Raw genomic sequence first — 23,105 nt, forward strand, 5'->3', positions numbered from 1 at the left:
TACCTATGATCTAAGAGCTATGGAAGATTTCCGGTCTGCTTGTCGCTTCTGGACCAATGGGAAGAACTGAATGAGAATAAGCGGAAATGAACCTCTGACGTTACACGCGAAGTTATTTCAGAAATACAAAACTTGAAAAAATCGTAGCGCTAATAATACGGTATAAAATAAATTAAAAAAAAAAAATTGACTTAGTTTAATAGTCTATTGACAAATAAAAAAAATATACAAAACCACTGATCTTCCTCATTAATTAATGTATCGTTAAAGATATTAATAACAGTATTACTTCCTACATTTTCTTCTTTCCACTTCTTTCATTTAACTTTATTATTTCTTAATCTTTATTTATAATTAATCCGCCCAGAAGCAGAGGGCGTAGTATAGAGGTTAGCGCGTTCGCCTACCATGCTGGAGGTCCCCGGTTCGATTCCTGGGAAAGTCAACATAAAATATATTTATTATAAAGGTAGTTCGACACGGCAATATTTTATGTTCCTGGACTGTCTCCTGAAGCGTAAGGCTGATCAATTAACCTTCATGCGACAAATGATCGATGTAAGCTGCATAGGGTGTACCAATGCAGTGCCCTAGGCCCCATCGGGTGCGGACAGGAGACAGATGATGATGATTTATCTATTTAACAATGATGGTTTTTAAATTCGTGTTATTTGGACGCCAATATTTTTATTTTTACCATATTTGAAACGCCCTCAGCGGGATTTTACCATTTAAAAAAAAATTAACAACATAAGTAGTTTTGTATATTGGAAAACTGCAAACGTGATAATGTAAAAAATAAATAAGCTTTTATATCAATGAACAAGTTTTTTTGCGCACATTTTAGAGAAGTTACGTATACTTGTATATACGAATCTAATTTCACTTAATGTTATTCAATATTTGTATATAAAGACTTACTGACTTTTTTATGTCTACCGGCTTCAAGACGTACCCGTCTCTTCGTCGGGACACCTATGGTGAAGGTGTATAGTGGGTTTTGCATGTTAGTTTAATTGGTGTCCTGAAGAAGAGACGGGTACTTTTAAAACCGATAGACGTACAAAAGTCGGTAAGTGGTTTTATACAAATATTAATAACATCCAGTAAAATGTTTGACGACAAAGTTAATGCTTTAAATATTAATAAATTTCATTTCATTTCCAATATGTGTTATATGTGCATAATATATCGAATTTCGGGCTGCGATTACAAACGCTATTTTCATCGGAACATATCAAGACGGTCTAAAGTAAAATCGATATTTATGTACGAAAATGCTTCATATTTGTATGAAAATTCGCTAAGGAAAAACAATTATACATATTCTATTTTTCTTACAGAAAACTTAATTTTACTTTGTGAGTAAAATTAAAGATAAATATTAACTTCTCTTTGTAATATTGGCCCTGGGGAATTGACATACTAAAGTACATTTTTATTTCCAGACGCTCGGAAACCACGAGTTTGACCATGGAATCAGCGGAGTGGTTCCCTATCTCAAGAGCTTGAAGGCGCCAATGCTGGTCAGCAATATTGATGACTCGTTGGAACCGACCATACAAAACTTATACCAAGATAGTCTAGTTATTGAGAGGAATGGAAGGAAAATTGGTATCATTGGCGTCATTCTAAAACCACTAATGCAAGTATTTTTTAAATCTTCTTATTTAACGTGATTCTATTAGCACAGCGCAAGTTTTTTCTCAAAATTTCAATGACTTGAATGGGTAGCAGTATGTTGAAGGTCCGTTGCACATATACCGTGCCGATTCACCCGGCCGGTAAAGTTACGGTGGGTAGATACCAATATATTATTTTCTATTTTCGTTTTATTAATTTAATTTCTATTTTCGATTTTCGAATTTCTATTTTCTACTTGCTGGTGAAATTGATAAAAGAAATGAAGTGGAGATTAGTCGGCCTCAAGGTATACCAGTATACTGGTTAGTGCGTTTACATACCAATTAATAAATAAAATAATATCAAGACAGGGTTTCAAGAACACTCTGTATACAGGGGTGGGCTGCAGGGGCGAACCGTGTATAGAAGCGATTATGCGCAGCTTACCATTATATTTGACTAACCATAATAATGTTTTATTGTAACTTTATTTACAGAAAAACAAATAAATAATTAACATTTATTTTAAATCATTTCCACCGTTTGTATTTTTATCCTGATATAAATATAAATTTTAATAAAGCGCGCCCAGCTCCTGCGGTAAGCCAAGAAACTAGCCGATTATTCCAGCTATTTTTTCATACAAATAAGTGTACTATATTTAGAATGTATTATACAAATTATTTGAAGATTCTTGATTTGGAAAACAGTATTTCAAACATTATTTCTTAAGGGCTATTTTTTTTTGAGATGGTACTTTTGACATAAGACCATAATTACTTTCATGCGTCATATTGCAGGACATATAGCGCTCCACGCGGCCGTTTTTAGCACTATTAATTTCTAGAACAATTCGGCCAGTTGACATTTCAATTGAATACCTAATATCGACTGAATTCAAAGTGGTGTTTTTGATTTATATTTAATGAATTATACATTAAAGTAATGGATAATATATCTATATAATATAAAATATCACGAAGTTACATCGTTTGAGTTGATTTCATGAATGAGAGTTGTTGTATCACACAGAACCACAGAAAAATATCAATTTACAGTAAATATTACTTTCATTTTATTATGTATTTCCTATGTAGGTACCAATATATGATATTTTTTAAAGCTTACCTGTAAATAAAATCACCATTCGCCACTGGTGGGCTGCAGGGGGCTCGGAGGGGCTCGCGCGAGCCCCTTGTTAATTTTGACTTGGGCCGGCGAGCCTCTTGTTAAATTAAAAGAAATCAAATTCTCAGATCAAATCAGTACATAAATGCAATTTCAGTGGATGGTTTAAATGTATTCATAAAATTTTGTTGCCTTTTGAAATTTCTCGAGAAAGATATTTATTAGGGATGCGCAATAAAAGAGACCTATCCGTTTTTTGTCTATATAGTGTAACAATTGCCTGCAATCGCCTAGCAATGCTTTAAAACGCCGATGTTTGATAATACGAACATTACGATTTTTTACTAAAAACATTGAATTTGTTAAAACTTAACGATAGAAGAAAAGAAATTATAGACCTTTTAAATTTATTAAAAATTGTAAATTCAATATGGGGTTGGTCTGAATTATTATCTCTCATAACTTCAGGGTGCCTGGAAGAATGACTAGACAGGTGCCACCGTTTTGTAGCAACAATTCACGGACTTGTAATATCGTATTAAACAAACTTCATAAACTCGGCAATAGTTATTCCCACGTATCTGATATATTTAGTGTAGGGTATTGTTCCTATAGAACAAACATTTTGAACTTTTTCAAAGATGGTGAATAGTAATTATATTTATTTATTCATGCATTTCATAATATATACAGTTTTTGTTCACTTTTCCCAGCTGTCTGAAACAGTACTTATGATTTTCTTGTTGTATTACTGTAGAATGTTTTATTATTTAAACTTTGTACTAAATATGCTGTATAATTTTTAGGTTATTTTTTAAATATAAATCTTGTTTTTAAAATTCATGTTTTTAAAAAAAGAGGAAAAAAATATTAAGCCAAATATGTTAGTATTATAAATGTTTGTAAAAGGCAGATTTGCCGTTTATGTTAATAAAATACATGATATTTCTGATGTGTTCTTAGATGTTGAACGCATCATTTTTGCGATTCTTTGAACGATTATCCGTCTTGCTGCACACGTGCACATTTTTCTTCCCTTTATCGTAATTGGGCACTGTTTTTGGGCACAAATGATTACACATATAAATAAAATTTAAGTTAGTAATTAATATTTTAAATAAATGCACAACCGATTTTCCACCATAAATTTTAATTATTTTTAATTTTATGTATTGGTGTTTTGGATTGTTAGAACAAAATGGTGGACCTCCTCCGTCTCCCCTCCCCCACCACCTATCCCACGAACTTCCCTACCAACCACCTCCCCCCGCGAGCCATTTGTTAAAAAATTGGCAGCCCCCTTCTGCCTGTATATACATAGACACACATAAACATAGATGCATGCATAAATACGCATACGTAAATACATACGCGTACATATATATAATAAATAATAAAAGAAAGAAAACTATTGAATAAAATGAAAAATAGCGACTAAAAATTTTACTTTTGTGACGTCTCCATCGCAATTTTGATATGTTTTTTAAAACAGTATTTTGTTTCGTTAAAAAGATCTATCGTGCTAAAGTTTTTATCGTATGATGAGCATACTCAATGAATGTATTATTTTGTACCCAGATTTGTTTGTTGAAGAGATGATGAAAAAAGATGATTTGAATTCTAATATTAAACCTGGATATTCCAAATTTTAATAGTGATCAGCCGATCGATCAGTTGACCGAATTAATTTCGTAATTACATTATATTCTTCATTCCGAAATGATCTTAAACAGATATATTTGTTAAGCTAGGGTTTCCTAGGACAGCGGTGCCCGTATTTTAACGGCCGTAGTGAACGGTGATGCGGTGGACAGCCGTCGTAACGGTGACTAGAGAATGGTTTCTTATGAAAAGGGTGTTAAATGGTGTTGATAACGCCGTTTTCCTAGGAAACCAGTCTCTAGTGACCGTTACGACGGCTGTCAACCGCATCACCGTTCAGTACGGCCGTTAAGATACGGGCACTGCTGTCCTAGGAAACCCTAGCTTTAGTTTCCTTATGTTTACATTACCTTGATATGCGCATTTTTCAGCTCATAGCCAGCACTGAACAACTGAGGTTTACTGATGAGATAGAAGCTGTCACCAGAATATCCAATAAGATGGCTGCAGAGGGAGTGAACATCATTATTGTTCTATCGCATTGCGGTGTCGATGTTGACATGTTGGTTTGTTTATTAATCACTAATGTAATTGCTGATATATCATTGATATGTTTATTACTGCACGTAAATTAACTGTCATTGTTTATGACTAAAAACTGATGGTTGAATTGAAACATTATATTGAGTGCTAACATAAGCTGTGTCTGTTTTTTCCAAATTTAAAAATGAGCACCAAAAATATAAAAAAATGGTAAAGGTTATACGTCATTTGAAAGAAAATTTTCTACCCTACAAGATATTGAGTTTGCTTTTACCATAAATATATTATTTCATTTGATTACAAGCCTTCAAAATGGAATTTCGAGAAGACGAAAGTGAGCATTTTCGACACCCCCTTCTGTTCGCGTTTGATCAGGGAATAAAGCTGCCAGAGCTGCTCGCGATATAAGCGTAGTGTACGATGAAGATGCAATGAATTATTGAGTATTTTGTTGTAAAATAATAAAGAAGAATGTATACGAGTATATTGATTAATTATTATCCTTTATTATTATGACGAGTCAATAATGTATTACCATATTCATTTCTTTTCGTCACCTTATGGTGCATAGGGCACTGCATTCATACACATTCATACACATTCACACATTCATACACCACTCGCTGCGTATTTTGATAGTTTTTTTGTCAAATAAAGGTAAAATGATCACATGATCAGTCTTACGCGTTAGGTACCAGTCAAGGGACCAAAAAAACTATGTTAGTGTAAAACACCCTTTTAAATAAACATTTCATATGAACCATGTCGGAAATCGAACCCGAGACCTTTTGCATGGTAGGCAAACGCGTTGACCATTATTTATTTATTTATTTGATACTTAATAAAAATATATTACATAATTAAATTTACAATGTATTCCTCACAGGGAATACTCGTGCCGAGGAAGACATTTTACAATTTTATTTTAGTGTGATATATATATTATTTACACAATGAATTGTTTTAGATTTTTTAGATAGATATACAAAACATAATTTAATTAAATACAAACCCATTGTTACAATTAATATATCTGTGGTTACAAGTATCAACTAAGCATATCAACTATTACGCCACGAGGCCAACATACATGTGTATACTTTATTTTTTTACAGCGAATAAGTCAATAAATTGACAGTATCTTCATTGTACACTGGGCAAATATCGCGAGCAGCTCTGGCAGCTTTATTCCCCGATCGAACGCGAACCGAAGAAGGTGTCGAAAATGCTTACATTCGTTTACTTGTCTTTCCATTTTGAAGGCTTGTAGTAATCAAATTATATGTGGAACGTAAAAGCTAACATAATATTTCGTAGAGCCGATAATTTTCTTTAGGATGACATATAATCTCTCCTCCTTTCCTTTTTCCTCTTTCCGCTTTTTTCCTTTTCCCCATTGAGTAATAGTTTTGATTTAAGGTAATTTATAAACAAATACGTTTATTTCTATTTTTATATATTTTAAACTTTTTAATCTTTTTTTTCTTCTATTGAATATGTTCTGTAACTTGAATTATAAAAATAAAACTTTTATTTTATTGGTTGGTTGGAAGAAATTGCCATTTGGCAATAAGCCCGCCAATGTACAAAAGACTAAAAAATATTTCAAATATGTTTTTAGGGCAATAGCTGCTGGTGCTGGTAAAAACATTGACATAATTGTTGGTGGACACTCCCACACTCTTCTATATCCAGTAGGAGAAAAACCTCCTAGTAATGAAACTGCTTTGGGTGATTATCCAATCAAAATTGTCCAGTCTTCTGGTAATAAGGTAAGTGGCAATTAAAGTGGCTAAAGCCTCTCACTAAACAAGAAATTAAACATAATCTGAATTTAAAAAAACCCTGTCTTCCGAAAGCAAGGATGTTCATAAAAAAATACACTAACATACTCCTATATATCACATCACATTAATGTAATAAAATACACTTTACTTGTTCTGAAATATTCATTAATATATTTTAGGTCTTGGTAGTGCAAGCATCGGCCTACACAAAGTATTTGGGAGATTTGTTGATCCAGTTTGATTCAAACGGAAATATTGTAAGTTGGAGTGGAAAACCAATTTTTCTGGATGCATCCATTAAAGAAGGTTTGTGAGAGTTCATTCAAAGTTTGAAAAGAGTTTTGAATTGGTATATTTAGTTGAGCTCTACATAGCTGTAAGACAGTTTGAAAAAGTTTTCCTTATAACATTATTTAAAATTTTGATATCTATTTGGCATTTCAGATGAAGGAATATTGGAAGAAATGGAGCCCTTTAAAGAAATAGTGGATGCCATGGGACACAGAGAATTAGGATTCTCTAAAGTTTTGCTCGATAAGAAGACATGTTACAGAGAATGCAACATAGGAAACTTTCTTGCTGATGCATTTGTGGATTATGTGAGTGACAAGATCATTAGATGAACATAATTTCTGTTTAACCTACAGGCAGATTGTACTTTTAAAATACACTTTCAAGGTTGCAATAGTCTGCACAATAAGTTTTTCTAGGTTATTATGCTGTGTGTTTTTCACGCTACTTACTTACTTCCACCATCAGGGTTGGTGTTATTTATGTAAATACATAGTGTAAGGTTAAGTACTTAAGATTTGTACCGCGTTGCAGGCGTTGCTGTTTACACCTTGTCAATTTAAAATCCGTGGCGCTTCACAGTCTACGATTCGATGTGATTTATTTTTAACTAGGTACTAGGATGGTTTTAAACGCATCCCACCATCTCTGTTTATACGTCGGGATGTTTGTAGATATCGATCGTCTCTTTTACCGATCGAGTTTGGCGACATTTTGGTCTCCCTAAAATTATCGGCTCAAAGGAAAACTTAGCCCCGTTTCAATGTGGTGTTTCAAAAACCAGAATGGTAAAAAAAAAGATTGGTCAAAATTTTGTACTAAAAAAGCATAAATATATATACATATGTTAAAATAAAATAAAAACTTATTAGTTAAAAAGAACAGATGTTTTTAAATTGGGAGAATAGGCTTGCACATACTAACATAACTATTTAAAAAAGTACATTATGCTATACATATTAAATGGTGAGCAATGTGGCATCAGATAATGAGTTTGGAAGGAGAGAGAAAGAGGAACCAAGGAAAAAAAGAAAAAAGCAGTAAAAACTCAGGGAGTTCAGGATTCTGGGGATATATAATATTGTTTCAGGCGTTTTTTGAAAGTGGCTAGAGAAGGTGCATTTAATAACCTATAAAAATTAATTGTGCATCTGAACGGCCATGAAAATATAAAATGTTTAAGTCCAACATTGTATTCAACGAATTTTATTTTTATTGTATGTTACTAATTTTAATGGTTTCAGCTCGTGGATGAGGCGGAGCCAGGATTCTGGACATATGCATCAGTGTGCATTATTAATCAAGGCGGTATAAGAACAAGTATCGAAGCTGGTCGTGAGTATAATCTTTAATTTTTATAACGATACAAATAAATTATTGTTTATATGATTGGATATCTTGTACTTAATACCTATCACTGAACTGCTAACGGTTTGTTGGGTGTGAGCCTCGAACAATAGTAGATAAACTCACCGTAACCCGCTTGATGGGATAATGATTTGGATGAGACATAGTGTTAAATCCTTGATGGATGCTTCGTCCTAATAGTCCATAGTCCATAATCGATGACACACACGTGTTAAATTAGTTCACCTGAAGTAGACCGACGATGCAATGTCATCATTTTCTATCGAATCCAATACATTCGTAGAATGCAACTCTTATAGTATTGCACGCTAAGCCGGGAGCATGTTTTGCAGTACGTTCACATCGTTCCTACCATGAAGAAATTAACTACAAAGGAACGTCGTCTATAAAGAAACCATCGGACGCAACGCCAGTTAGTCAGCCGTTCAAGTCAGTCAGCCCAACAAGTTTAGTTCACTTCAGTCCCGCTCGACAAAGTCACAGTTCCAGCATGTAGTTCAAGTGCAGTTACTTTAACTTCTTATCGCCATAACACACGTGCGACATAATTCATTATTTATTCGCCATGTAATAAATAAACATCAAACAGCAACCTCGTGTCTTCTCTGTTGATCTCTAAGTGGGGTAGGAACTCCAACCAACAAACGCGTAATAAATTAAATGTTTACCATTCTCTGGGCTAAAATAAAAAAAATAATAGTCCCCAGTTAATTACTTAAGGGTTTTTACATCTTTCGGGTCTTACGCCATTAGTCACACCTATTAATTTATCTCATGGTATTTGCCACGTAATTTGTGCCTACCAATAACGTGATGTTTGGATAAAAGGACAAAAAAATCATAAAGAATGGTGGTCTTTCTGTTCCAGCTATAACCTACGAAGATCTTGTGATCGCTCAGCCGTTTGCGAACACCCTTCAAACCTTCAATATTAAAGGGAAACACGTCATCGAAGCACTTGAACATGCTGCTGGAGATTCCCTCACTTTAGGCTTGTTCATGGGACAATTCATGGTGCAAGTTTCAGGTACCTCAATTTCAGAACTTTCACTAACAAATTGCTTTTCTTGTTCACTGTAAACTTTTGGAACCAAGTTTTTTTTAAATTTCCTTTGCCACTTAGCCACTTTTTGTGTAAAATATTGATATTTTTTTTATTAAAATGCGAGAACTTACATAATTTATTTTGAAAATATATTCGGCGTACATAAAAGAACCAAAAGATATATATAAAAAAATATCGAACAGTATATTTTGGTAATTAAAAGTATAAAATGTATATTATTTATGTTTAAAACATTAACTTTGTGGTCAAACATTTTCACAAATGTTAGTAACTAATTGGCAAACGGGGTGTTCTTTAAACCCTGTCACATCCGAAACCACAATGATCAGTATGGGCAAGAAGACATAGAACTTGAGACGTCACACGCGGATTAATTTAAAAATTATGAAACATTAAAAAATCATAGCGCTGTTAATACGATACATAAAAATTAGAAAAAAAGACTTTGTCTGATAGTCCATTAACAAATAAAAAAAACCACGAAACTTCCCCATTTGCTAAAAAAGGGTCAAAGATGATTCAATTATATGGAAAATAGTAATAATTATACATTTTTGTAATACATTTAGTACGACGTCGTACTAGAAAACACCACATTGCTACAAACCATCCGGGTCTTAGTAATCACTGTTTTATAATATTTTTTTCACATAAAAAAAAGTTATTAAAAACGCAGTATATTATTCATAGAAAAACTTATAAATTATTTCCGCATCAACACGAAACATCGATGTGAAAATCACTGAATAAATATTTCACGTTAACTGCATGCACGGCAAATAAACGCGCTAACCACTATACCAAAAATTTGACATAAAACATGGTTTATTTTTTTTTATTAATAAACAAGAATAATTGAATAAAATATAATTTATACAGAAAAGTAACACTCTATATACAAGTTTTACATCTGTGTGAGTAATGTGATGGCCTTAACATAGGCTGCGTTACCTATACATACCATCATAGAATTAAGAATAGTCCAGAAGGAGCGTAGAATCATATTTAAATACATCGGACTGTGTCCGAAAATCCCCCCACTTTCACCGCGCGCATTCGTGAAGTCACCGCGTAATGTTGCACGATGGAAAAAAATATAATCATAACACAAATGTAAGGTAAAACAAGAGCAATCTGTTATTTTCTTTAAAATTTTGCACGCGGAAACATTGATTGACACAACAGAGTGGAAAAGTAAATGGTCATTTAATAAGAGTAATCGAATTAATGAACTATGTACTTGAAATATAAAACAAATTTTAATTTACATAAAACGGATATTTTTATATCATGTTAAATAATATTTGATGTTTTAAAGATAATGTCGGTCAAATGTCCACCACGACGTTGTTTAATCACTTTAATCGCTTTGCACATTAGATGAGCAAAGTAGGGTAAACAAATTTACTACTCTGGCAACACTAACGAAATGTCCATTTTGTTTTCTTCGACAACCTGACAGATGGAAAAATAATTTGCTACTTACAATTTACTAATTACGCATGAAATGTGATCCCGTCCTGTTTCTTTAGGATCCCAGCAGTATTTCTACACTCTAAAACGACACAATACGGCATAGTTGAATTCAAATCGGAGGTTGCGTACTGAGCGACGTCTGCAAAGAAACTAATGGGTCAAAACGTAAAACTACTATTTTAAGAGTGGTTTAGTCGCCTTCTGTTTGATGCACGTATGCGGTTTCTGGACTATTCTTAATTCTATGCCTACCATGTATGTTTCATAATAATTTAAGCACCTAATTTGTAAAAATGTTGAATGTTTTAATTTAGGTCTAAAGGTAGTCTTCAATGTGACAAATCCAGTTGGTGAAAGAGTAGTGTCAACTAAAATAAGATGTGCCAAGTGTACTGTACCTTCCTACTCAGACTTGAATCCTGAAACTATGTACCGACTTGCAACCCTTAACTTCCTTGGAGATGGTGGCGATGGTTTTCAGGTAATACTATCATTAAAAAGTAAGCAGCAATAAGTAGGACTCTCCGTGTCCGAGCGAGTGAAGGATACCATTTTGTGTGTGAAATATAACCAGAATCCTTATAGGTAATCTTGCTTCAATGTGTAAATGTTATCAACCATAACATACTTAAATTTTGTAAATGGGGTCTATAATTTCAACGATGCATGCGCTCAGCATCTGCAAGACTTGTTATAATATAACTCATATTTATAAAATTAGTTTTTAAAAAAAATATTTTAATAGAATTCAAACACTAAACTTCTTGTCAAATTAAAACGTAATGTTAATGGGGGGCTAAATTACATACCATATTTGCGCTCTGTAGCTGCAAGACGTGCTGTAATCTAGCTCCTATCTGTTATAATTGAAATATATCACAATTGGAAACGAGGAACTAGAATCCCAATCGTCCATGCGCTCTGTAGCTGCGAGACGTGCTGGGTTATTTATTTATTGTAATTATCTAACAATAATAATAATAAAAATCCTAGACGGCTGTTTTTGACTCAATGGCTACTCTCAGGAAATCCCTTGAAAAAGGAAATCGAGCGGGGATCAGTCCGCCTCCTAGTGTAATGGTTGCGCATTCGCCTACCATTTTTGAAGTCCAAGGATTGTTTTGAGAAAGTTGAAATAAAATGGTGATTTAAAATGTGGTTTTATACTGCAATATTTCATTGTCCCTGGGCTGGTACCTAAAACGCAAGACTGATCACCTAAATCACATTACATTAATGCAACTGATAATCAATATACGTTGAATTTGGTGTACAGATTTAGTGCCCTGAGCACCACCTTGTGCGGATAAGAACTGATAAGTAGCACAGGCCATTAATCAGCTAAAATGTGGTCAAGAATTCTATAACCCATATCTTGTTATATCGTAAGCTAGAGTTTCCTAGGACAGCGGTGAACGTACTTTAACGGCCATAGTGTTTTCAATACCGTTTTCCTAGGAAACCACTCTCTAGTCATTAAACTTCTTAGATTTTCACGGCCGTTAAGATGCACAATAAGTTTTTCTGGGTTTTCTGGGTCAACATCAACCCTGATGATGGACGCTGTAACGCGATCCGAAACGTCGGTAGAGAGTACGAACGACACACGGCATAATAACCCAGAAAAACTTATTGTGCACTCTCTAGTCACCGTTACGACGGCTGTCCATCGCATCAACGTTCACTACGGCCACTAGGGTTTCCTAGGGCACCGCTGTCCTAGGAAACCCTAGTTTTACAGCAGCCGCTTATGTGAAATTCAATCTTGGTACTTCTGATTTTGTTATATTTTTGCAGATGCTATCTCAAAATCGCGTAAATTTGAAAGTTTGGGCAGTAGATGTTGATATTTTGGAAAGATACATAGCTAAGGAGTCCCCAATCATCACTGGACTTGAAGGCAGAATAACTATTGTAACGTAATGCTTATTACTTCCCCTCGAATCAAATTATTCAGTATTATGATATATTTTATAAACATTTATTTATCCACACTTGTATATTCGTTAAATAAATGGGTTTAGTACAATACGAATTGTTTGATTTATTTACCACTCCGTATAACAAAGAGTTATTTCAATAGGCACCCAAGCATGAAAGGGCGTTCTAAACACATTATTTTTTGTAATAAATTATTCGAAACCATATGGAAGTATACTAATTTAAACTTGTAAAAGTATCCGAAAATTGAAAAATGACAGTGAATATTGTTCAGAATTGTTATTGATATCCGAAAAACAAGAAAACTCCTTAAATTAAATAATAAAAGATATTTATTTTACAAAAGTATAAAGGGAACATTTTCCACCTCGTAGTCATGGTCAGCGCATTTGTCTACCCTGTAAGAAGTCTTGGCTTTTGTCGACCTGGGTGATATTGAATGTTTATTTAAAACTATATTTTTATATTATATTACGGAATCTTTCATAATCCCTGGCCAAACGATCGTTTTACATTCTTGTAACAAAAATAATTAAGATACGCTGTGGTTGGTGTACCAATGCAGTGCCCTATGTAAAATGGCCCTTCACACGCCTAATGGGGCGGAAAGGGAACGGTGATAAAGGTAAAACTAAAACCGTTGTTGTATTGAATTTTTACTTTATAGCCAGCATTTTGAAGGCATTGTCATTATAATTTGGGGCATTGTCTATGTCAAATTCTGACGTTTTTAATGTCAAGGCAGCTGTCAAGTGTGAAAGTCAAAAATAATCCTGATACTATTATTATTTACCGCGTAAAAACATTATTAATTTGAAATCTGTAATATGCTGTTAAATAAACGTGCTAGGTCTTTAATAGGCACGGAAATGCTAATCTGTTGTAAGAGGTTATGCAATTCAATTTCATTCGTTCCAAAATATAACCCTGTTGAGGACGCAGATTGCAAGACATTGCAGAATTTTTTGACAGAATACGACAAAATTGCAGTTATAACCGGAGCTGGAATATCAACAGAATCAGGTAAAACTATTTGTGCAGTTTGAATGAAAATAAATGCTTAAATATTTGTATATCGCATATATTAGGATTTTGACAGCTCTCAAGAAATATCTTAGCTTCTACACCTTTTTAAAGGCAATATTTGCGTGATGATATTTTATCCGTGTCCGGGAAACTCTACGTAAGGGTGATTAAAAAAGATGTAGGTGTCTGTGTTCAGACGGATAAAGAATACCGTTCTGGGTGTGAAATAGAACCAAGACCCTGGACAAGCGTTCTTGACTCGGCAGCTACTCGTGTAAAAATCCCGAAAAAGGAAATTGAGTGGAGATATGTCCGCCTCGTAGCGTGGTTGGTGCGTTTGGGGTCCCAGGTACGATTCCTGGCAGGGTCAACCTGAAATAGTTTTAAGGGTGGTTCACTGCATTATTTCACTGTCCCTGGTCTGGCACCTAGGCGTAAGACTGATTACATTATCTTATATAATAGATGATCAAAATACGCTGCATTTGGTGTACTATTAGTGTGTTCTATGCACCATGAGGTGCGGATAAGGGTGATGATAATGATTAAACCTCCTGGACGTTCACTGCTGATTGTTCATCGGCAGTTTATGTCAGAACTATTAATACTAACTAATATAATTTTGAATTCTCTATCCTTACCTCTGTTTTGTATAAATACATTGAATTTCTTAACAAAGCTCGAAGATGTCGCGAAAGCGATGAAACCAGTCACTGGATATTCCAAATTTGTGGATTTAAGTATCACTCGTCTTTTATTTCTATAATAAATTACAATGAACTTCCATCAAGAGTTTTCACTTACAAAACTTAAATGTTTTAAATTACTTTACTCTATATTTTTTTATTGATTGAATTTCGGAGATCCTCTATTATTTTTTTTATCTGTTTTTTACGAATTTTCTTCATTATGTTTTTTGTATTTACTACGTATTTTACTATGTTTTTTGCCATACATATATTTTTTTTAACTATTTTTTTTACTACGTTTTTTTTTTAGTATGTATTTTACCATATTTTCACGATGTTTACTACCTTTATTTATTTTTATTTAAGAAGGTAAAACATAGAAAAATATAAAAGGAAAAATAATGAAACCCACTAAACCGCGAAACCGGCTTGTCAGCAGGTTTCTTATTTTTCCTTTACAAAGAAAAACGTTAGAGAAATTATATAAATTTAAAAAGTAATATAAGCATTATTAAGAACTAAAAGCATACGTACTTTTTACACAAAAATTATTTACAAAAATTTTAATAGATGACTGTTAACATAAAATAATAATCAATATAAAGCCTTTTTACATATTAGCCATTTAACTATTTTTCTCTTAAAAGTTTTGTCAACATTTTCTTTTAAGATCTGCTTAGGAATCTAATTGAAAATTTTAGTAATTGTATGATGAAGTGTTCTTTGGCCATACTTGTTTACAAACCTACTGTACTGACAAGCCTTCACGTTGTGCTAGCCTTGCATTATGTGTATGTATATACCTTTTCTGGTAGTTACTATCAAATCGATATCTAGTAACAAATTTGAGCCATAGAATAGCATTTACGGACAGGCACCCTTGCTTTTTAAAAAGTTCAGGTACCGTTTCCTTATCAATTTTAGCTGATCTGTTTATTAATTTAAGAGTCGAGTTTATTTTGATTGATTGTATTGATGTATTGATTACTGTTTTTTTTTTATTTTGACTGCCTTAGAACGGGGTTAACCCTAGTTAGACAGTCAAAGCAACTTTGTATAATTGTTAATTTTATGATAATAAATAAATAAATAAATATTTAAAATATATATTGAATTATTTTTGGCATTTGTTTAGGGGTCGTATCTCCTTTTTCTTGCATTAATTTGTGCTCTTTCTTGATTGTTGACAATTCTTTTAAGTTTCCAGGTATTCCTGATTATAGATCAGAGGATGTGGGTCTCTATGCCCGCAGCAACCACAAGCCAGTACAGTATAACGAGTTCCTCAAGTCTCTCGATACAAGGAAGAGATATTGGGCGAGGAATTTTGTTGGCTGGCCGAGGTTTTCACAGTTTCAACCGAATATAGTTCATCATTCTTTGACTCATTTGGAAAAAGTAAGCAAATCAACCATTTATTCTTAATCAATAATACATTTCGTAAGTGGTTTTTCAAGAAATCTTTTTTTGTTTGCAATAAATAAAAAAAAACTTAGGACTATAGTAGAATAATGAGGAAGTTCACTGTCTTTTTTTCTTTTTTTATTTGTTAATAAAATATTTAACTAAGCCAAATATATTTTTAAAATATTTTTATATATCGTATTATCAGCGCTATGATTTTTTAAGTTTTGTATTTCTGAAATAACTCCGCGTGTGAAGTCAGAGGCTGTTCTATGACAGTTCTTCAGATTGGTTCGCTTACGGTGACCAAACCGGATATCCTTCAAAGCTCTATCATTGGATGTTTCGTATGAACCAGTGACATCATTCAAAGTAGTACGTTTTTATTTTTAAAAAAAATATTTTTTTTTCCTACATTTTTAAGAAATTTTACTGTACAATTTAATGCTCTAATTTTTACCGCGTGCAAGAAAACATTTTTTGTATCCAATTTCCCGTAAGGCTGAAGTTCCTCATTGCAGTTGTTTGAAAAAAATACATAATATTTTAGGGAATAAGGTGTTTTATACATGAATAATTTTTCTTAAATGTATGTTTTTTAGTAAAATTATTTTTTAAATTAAAATTGAAATTTATCATCTTATAAAAGGCCATAAATATAAATAATTATTATACATGTAAATGCATAAATTACAGCGACATTTTGTTGATTAAAAAAAGTATTTTTGATTAATATTGCTGTAAGAGTTTGTCTTTAACGTAATTTCAATTTTCTTTGGAAAAAAGTAAACATAATTGTGATTCAATAGAAAATTATCTTTGGTGTACAGTTCCCAGGTAAATTTTATATTATTCTGATGAAAATTTAAAACTTCAGTTCTTTATATTGCAACAGTTAGCACATACTACTCACTCTCTTCTATTTTCACGCTAATACTATTCAGTCAAAATATTAAAGTTTCTTGAAATCGTCGCTGCTAAGAGTTATTTTTTTAAAAGAGTTTTTAATTTCTCATTAAGTTTACATAATTTTCTTTCAACAAAATCAGTCATTAAAGGAGAACATTGCTTCATAAATCTCCTTAAACATTTTTAGAATGTGACTTAACCAATATTGCCAGCGCAACGATGATATAGGCACTCCCAGTGATGCAGATATTTATAGAACCAAGTTTGAGTAGCAATTTCTTTAATTTCTTGTATCACAGCACAAATACAGTAGTTCAATGATAGCACAGAATACCTAGACTTGAGGAAAATAACATTTAATTATTGTGATCTCACCGTGAATCTAACACGGGGATAGTTTTGAGACTGCAAAATAAACAAAGATTTTTTACTGATTCTACAGTACAAGTTGGGCTTTCTGTATAAAGTCACTGCCGTCATGCCTTTATTTAAAGAATAATGTTCCGCCTGTCACTAGTATCTAGGGTTGCCAACTCAATCGACCAGAAAACCAGGAGGTAAAATAAAAAGCAACTAAAATCAAATATGAGTTTATAAAAAATAAATGACAGAATTTATACGTACACAAAATGCAATTTAAAAAATAATTAGGTATTAGCGAGAAACGTCACAACTAGGATTGTTTTCTTTAAACTGTACGTTTTTACACTGTGCGAAGAATCTGAATCGACTTTTTGACAAAAGTTAATTTACTTCTCCAAAAACATCCGAAGCTGCGGCATTTTCAATTGGGATTGATGAATGAAAGCAATTTTTTTTTTCTAAGTTTTTCTTTTTAAAAAAATTGAAATCTACCACCTTTATTTCACTAACAAATAGTAATCATCATACGGCAATCCCATACGGGAGATTTTAGCCGCATTCCGGGAGCCGGGAGATCGAAAAAAATATTAGCCTTTTTCCGGGAGAGTTGGCCCCTACTAGTATTTCATGATGTCATCAGTTATGATGAATCCCAGACACCGGTGAAATTAAAATGCCATGAAAGCCAATAATATATTTGGAATAATAAATCTTCACAGGTCACAGTGACGTCAGAAGCTCATAGAGTATTCATCTGTTATCTGGTCTCCATATTATGATGTTCACATCAAGAATATTGAATCAGTTCAACATTGATTTTCAAGAAAGATAGGCTGGATTTTGGGCTTATCCAGAGACCTATAAACGTATAATGAGTTAGAAACTACTTTGAATATATCTTTTCTTCAAGACCGTCGAAATAAATCCGACCTTATAGTCCTATTTAAAATTCTCAACTCACTCTTTGATGCACCTGAACTACTGAGCTTAGTAAAATTAAATATCCCAACTAGAAACCTCAGACAAAACTTACTCTTTCATACTGATAACCATAGAACTAACTATGGTTTTCATTCCCCTATGCCCAGAATTCTTAGGTCTGCCAACAAACATACCAGTCTTGATTTCTTTGATAACAAGTTGTCTTCTTTCAAACGATCACTGAATCAAATTCAATTATAAACACCTCTCTCCCGCTTCCACTCCCACAAAGTCTACTATAAACCATTTAGTCTTTCTAATTTTGTTATAATAATTTTCTATGTATAAATGTGTCCATAAAAATGCCCACTGGGCGTATATATAAATAAATAAATATAGCACTGATCCGCATTTTATGTATTATAATTTTGTATTTGATCATTACAGGCGGGTAAAGTGTCTTCTATAATAACCCAGAATGTTGATCATCTGCACTCGAAGGCGGGGTCTGTGAATGTGATAGAACTTCACGGCACTTCCTACAGAGTAATGTGTTTGGGTTGTGACAATATTATCCCGAGACATGATTTCCAAGTTACGCTCAACAAGCTGAACCCAGAAATGGTACAAGTCACTAGCTCCACGATAAGGCCGGACGGAGATGTTGAAATTACTGAGGTGAATATAAAAATAATAAAAAATTATTGAGATGTGATGTAATGAAAGCATATAAAAGCTAAAATATTACAACGGAGATGAAGAAAATTGAAGAGAAAGTAATATAGAAGTCTAGGCATCTACAGGGCTTATGACCTGTCATTGGCTGGTTTAAGTGGTCTTGTCTACAAAAATTTGGACAAACTCTAAATAGCATATAAAAGTGGTTTCTAAAAATGCTCCAAAATGTACTGATTGTTCAATGTTACTACTACTACCATCACGCCGTTTCCTCGTAGGGGTAGGCAGAGAGAATGGATCGCTACACACGTCTATCCTGGCATACATTTTTAGCTTCTTCCACATTCATACATCTCGTCATACATGCCCTTCGGTTCTGGTTCGGTTATTTTATTTTATTGTATACTTAAACTCATTAAAATAACATTATATCCATTCATTAGTTAACCCATAGAAAATTTGTCAATAATGATCCTTAAGATAAAAATAACTTTATTTAATTTACTTACATATAACTTTGAATTATGTATCCTCACCTCTGTTCTGTATAAATACATTTAACTTTTTAATAAAGATACCAGTCTCGAAGATGTCGCGAAAGCGATGAAACCGGTCACTGGATATTCCAAATTTGTGGATTAAAGTATCACTCGTGTTTTATTTATATAATAAATTACAATGAACTTTCATCAAGAATTTTCACTTACAAACTTAAAAGATTTCATCATTCGTAACGTTGTCATACATTAATTTCCCACACATCTGTCTAAGAAATTTCATTTTGACCGCGTTCACTTTAACACTAATCATTAAAAATTACATATTTAATTATTCCACATCTTCCTTTTTGTTATGGACATAAAAATAGTAATCTTCTTCGTTTATTGGGTTTTTCATCTTACACATGGTGTAACATTCACCATTCTGCCTGGTGTTTGTGATTTCCACAAGACCAAAATTTTCAGAAGTTTTATATTGCTGGGAAATTACTGCAACTACGTAACTTCAAAACTAGCATTTGTGAGTTACCCACTAAAAACACATTTTTTACAAATTGACAAGTCATGCGTTCAAATCATCGTGAAATAATTGTAATAAGTCACTACTTGCCTATTTAAAGCATTCATGGATGAAGATTCAAATATGGGGTTTTAGTGGGGAACTCAAAAATGCTGATTTTAAAGTTGCCTAGCTAGTAGTAGTAGTGTAGTCAAAGCATGTGTGCTTCCAAATTATTTGATACTTCCAACTAAATTTTTATAGAAATATCCTTCTATTTATGCAATTGACCATTCCTTTGAATGATATAGCAAAGAATTATTATTTTCAAGTTTATCAATTTATCAAAATATAACCCTCTACCACATGAATTAATAAAGATATACGAATAAAAATACTTTTTTACGTAAACGTGTTTGATTACAAACATGATACTAAGTGAAAAAAATCATGAATCATTATTTTAGAAAAAAAAAAAACATAAATGGCTTCGTACGCATTCACATAAATGTATACGTAACCATATATGGCTTTGTATGCATTCGTGTAAATAGATACTGTAACCGACCCGTTACAGGGGGGGGTGGCGGCTTCGTCTCCCTGGTTCCGTTCAATCGGCCCACACGGCATAAATGGGGGGCCTAAGCCCGGCGCACCGAGAAAGCACTGACCGCTAAGTCAACCTCAGTAGCCCTGAAAAGGGCTTTCCAACGCGTCCTGTTGGTGCAAAGAGGCGAGCGCAGTCAGGGCAGTCACGGCGGAAGGCAGCAGCGAAGAACAAGTCCAGCGGGAAGCGGAAGGCAGGAGGCGGAGAGTAACACGCGGTAGAACTGTCTTGAGCGAACTAACATTTATTTTCCGGTGTACCCATTATAAGGCCCTCGCGGCGCACTGCCCGACGCCTGAGCGCGCGGCCGCCACCGTGTACGCGAGCCGCCGTCGGGGAGTGGGGGTACGGGCGACCACTCACCCGGCCTGCGCCACTCACTCTGTCCGACGGCCAGCCACGTAAATAGCGGCGTCCGCCCGCGCGCGGGTTTAGTCAACAGCATGCCGCGCGGCGAACAACATACAAATATGAGTAATGAATACACAATGAATCTATCCAATATAATACATTTTACGTTTAACTTTATAGCTTAAACTATATTTGCCCTCTGTGTTAGTCAAGGCCGAATCCGAAAGTGAAACTACTCGTCTTTATTGAGGATTCAGCACTTGACTTTCTTACATACACCGAGGCCTTATACTTTGTTACATAATACTTGATGCATAATAATTTACATTTTATAAATTTGCTCGTGCGTCCGGAACAGATACAATAACCAAATTTTATGTTGATTTGGTGACAAATCAATCATTATGAGTGAAAATCATTAAAGCAATTTCGTTTGTCATTGAAGCACAAGTTAACCTGATATTTCTCACATTTGGTAAAGGAACGGGCGGTTGAGTATTTTTGGCATAGTTGTAGATTTTTCGTCCATTTGGGAAAATGGTCGACACTTTCTGTGCGCATAGATTTCAAAGGCAGCTCTTGATGTTGTGCTGGAGTTTTTCTTGATTTTTGGTAGCTATTGGCGAATCAGGCAAGCTGGATGGAGTGTCATCTCGACCTGATGGACTATTAACTTGGCTTGATGTCGGCGTTCCATATTCCAAAACAATAGCCGGACGACCATGTTTTTTGGATGCAACTTTTCCTGACATTCGCAAATGCTCTGAAATTGCAAGTGGGTTCGAATTCAAGATCAGAATCAGAAGCAAGCTCATCATCACTCAAAGAACCATCATCAGGGATAAGATTTGCTTGCTTAGAAGTGCCGTAGAAGCAAAAACGATCCATTTCTGAAAAAAAAAAGAAAATACGTTAAATGTATACGAAGCCAAATATGGCGGTTGCAAAAAATAGCTTAATAAGGTTTCTTTCTATATGTATTTCATTTTTTTATAGTTATCACTTACCTTTAAATATTTATTTTTCACTGATAAATGGAGCACTATTTTTATAGAACTAGTCAAGCCGGGTGCATTGAACTTACCGTTACATTGGACTTATAAACAATAAAAATGTTCCGTTTTACAAAAGACTTTGTGATTTGAGTTTTTTTTTCGAAATTTGATAATTTATTACATTGTAAAAAAAACTAAAACTTTAGAAACCATATATTGTAACATATTGCTTGGTATGCGGCAAAGAGTTAGTATTAAAAAGTCCTGTAATTACCTAGATTTCCCAATAATTCCATCATTTCAGTAGAGATAAGAAGTTATTCCCTTCCCCCCTGTTGAGATAGTAGTCTCTTAAGATGAAATTATCATCATTCCCTTTCCGCACCTAATGGTGCATAGGGTACTGCATCGGTACACCGATCGCAGTGTATCTTGATCATTTTTGTTACATGAAGGTAAGATGATCAGTCTTACGCTTCAGGTGCCAGTCCAAGGGACTATGAAATACTTTAGTGTAAAAACACCTTTTTAAATAAATATTTCGGGAATCGAACTCAAGACCTCTTGCGTGGTAGGCAAACGCGAGGCCGACAAGATAAGAGGGTTAAATTAAAGTGTCTCAAAATATTATGAATATGTTTAATTTAAATCACATTAATATTTTATTTTTTATGCTGCTTCATTATTACAGATAATATAGTTTTTCGCATTAGACGAAGATTAGAAATATGTACAATGAATTATCTACACCTTCATATAAACTTTTTATTTTATTTTTAGGATCAAATCCACAATTTTAGGATTCCTCCATGTCAAAAATGTGGTGGCGATCTGAAGCCAGATATCATATTCTTCGGTGACAATGTTCCGAGACAGCGCGTTGCAGATGTCAGGAATGCAATGACAAGCGCCGATGCTTTACTGGTGTTAGGATCCAGTCTCTCTACTTTCTCTGGATACCGCATAGTGCTCCAAGCTAAGGAGGAAGGAAAAAAAGTGACCATCGTCAACATCGGACCTACAAGAGCAGATAAAGATATTGATTTTAAGATATCAACAAAGTGCGGGGAGATTTTATCTCGAGTTTGCAATAATTTATGATAGAAAAATCTTAATCTTTTTTTAAATTCCATCTTTGTTGAGATATATTGTAGATATGTATGTATTGATAAAATACATAAGTTAAACCCAGTACTTGTCTACCTAGATTTGGACACACACAAAATATTGTTTGTGTTAATTTGTTGATTGTTGTGAAATATAAATGAAATCGGATATGCGGGTCGTTTAAATAAAATGATAAAAGAAATGTCCATAAATTGTTTTTTAATTTACATA

General features: G+C 33.7%; 2 protein-coding genes across 2 annotated transcripts; both read left to right on the forward strand.

The window, feature by feature from the left end:
• The first annotated feature begins 1,448 nt into the window (after window positions 1-1,448).
• Window positions 1,449-12,915, forward strand: LOC148277731 (apyrase-like). The gene is made up of 9 exons (XM_088232450.1): window positions 1,449-1,645; window positions 4,785-4,915; window positions 6,518-6,668; window positions 6,863-6,989; window positions 7,128-7,282; window positions 8,219-8,309; window positions 9,211-9,369; window positions 11,199-11,365; window positions 12,682-12,915. The coding sequence occupies exons 2-9, from the start codon at window positions 4,854-4,856 to the stop codon at window positions 12,805-12,807; spliced, it is 1,038 nt and encodes a 345-aa protein (XP_088088576.1). The 5' UTR covers window positions 1,449-1,645; window positions 4,785-4,853; the 3' UTR covers window positions 12,808-12,915.
• A 599-nt stretch (window positions 12,916-13,514) lies between these two features.
• Window positions 13,515-23,086, forward strand: LOC148277732 (NAD-dependent protein deacylase Sirt4-like). Its single transcript, XM_088232457.1, has 4 exons — window positions 13,515-13,848; window positions 15,748-15,938; window positions 18,585-18,815; window positions 22,548-23,086. Exons 1-4 carry the CDS (start codon window positions 13,653-13,655, stop codon window positions 22,866-22,868), a joined length of 939 nt encoding a protein of 312 aa, XP_088088583.1. The 5' UTR covers window positions 13,515-13,652; the 3' UTR covers window positions 22,869-23,086.
• Window positions 23,087-23,105: the final 19 nt, after the last annotated feature.

Source organism: Micrasema longulum, unplaced genomic scaffold, assembly GCF_059751315.1.
Source record: "Micrasema longulum isolate JH-2025_06_02 unplaced genomic scaffold, ASM5975131v1 h1tg000987l, whole genome shotgun sequence".
Classification (NCBI taxonomy): Eukaryota; Metazoa; Arthropoda; class Insecta; order Trichoptera; family Brachycentridae; genus Micrasema; species Micrasema longulum.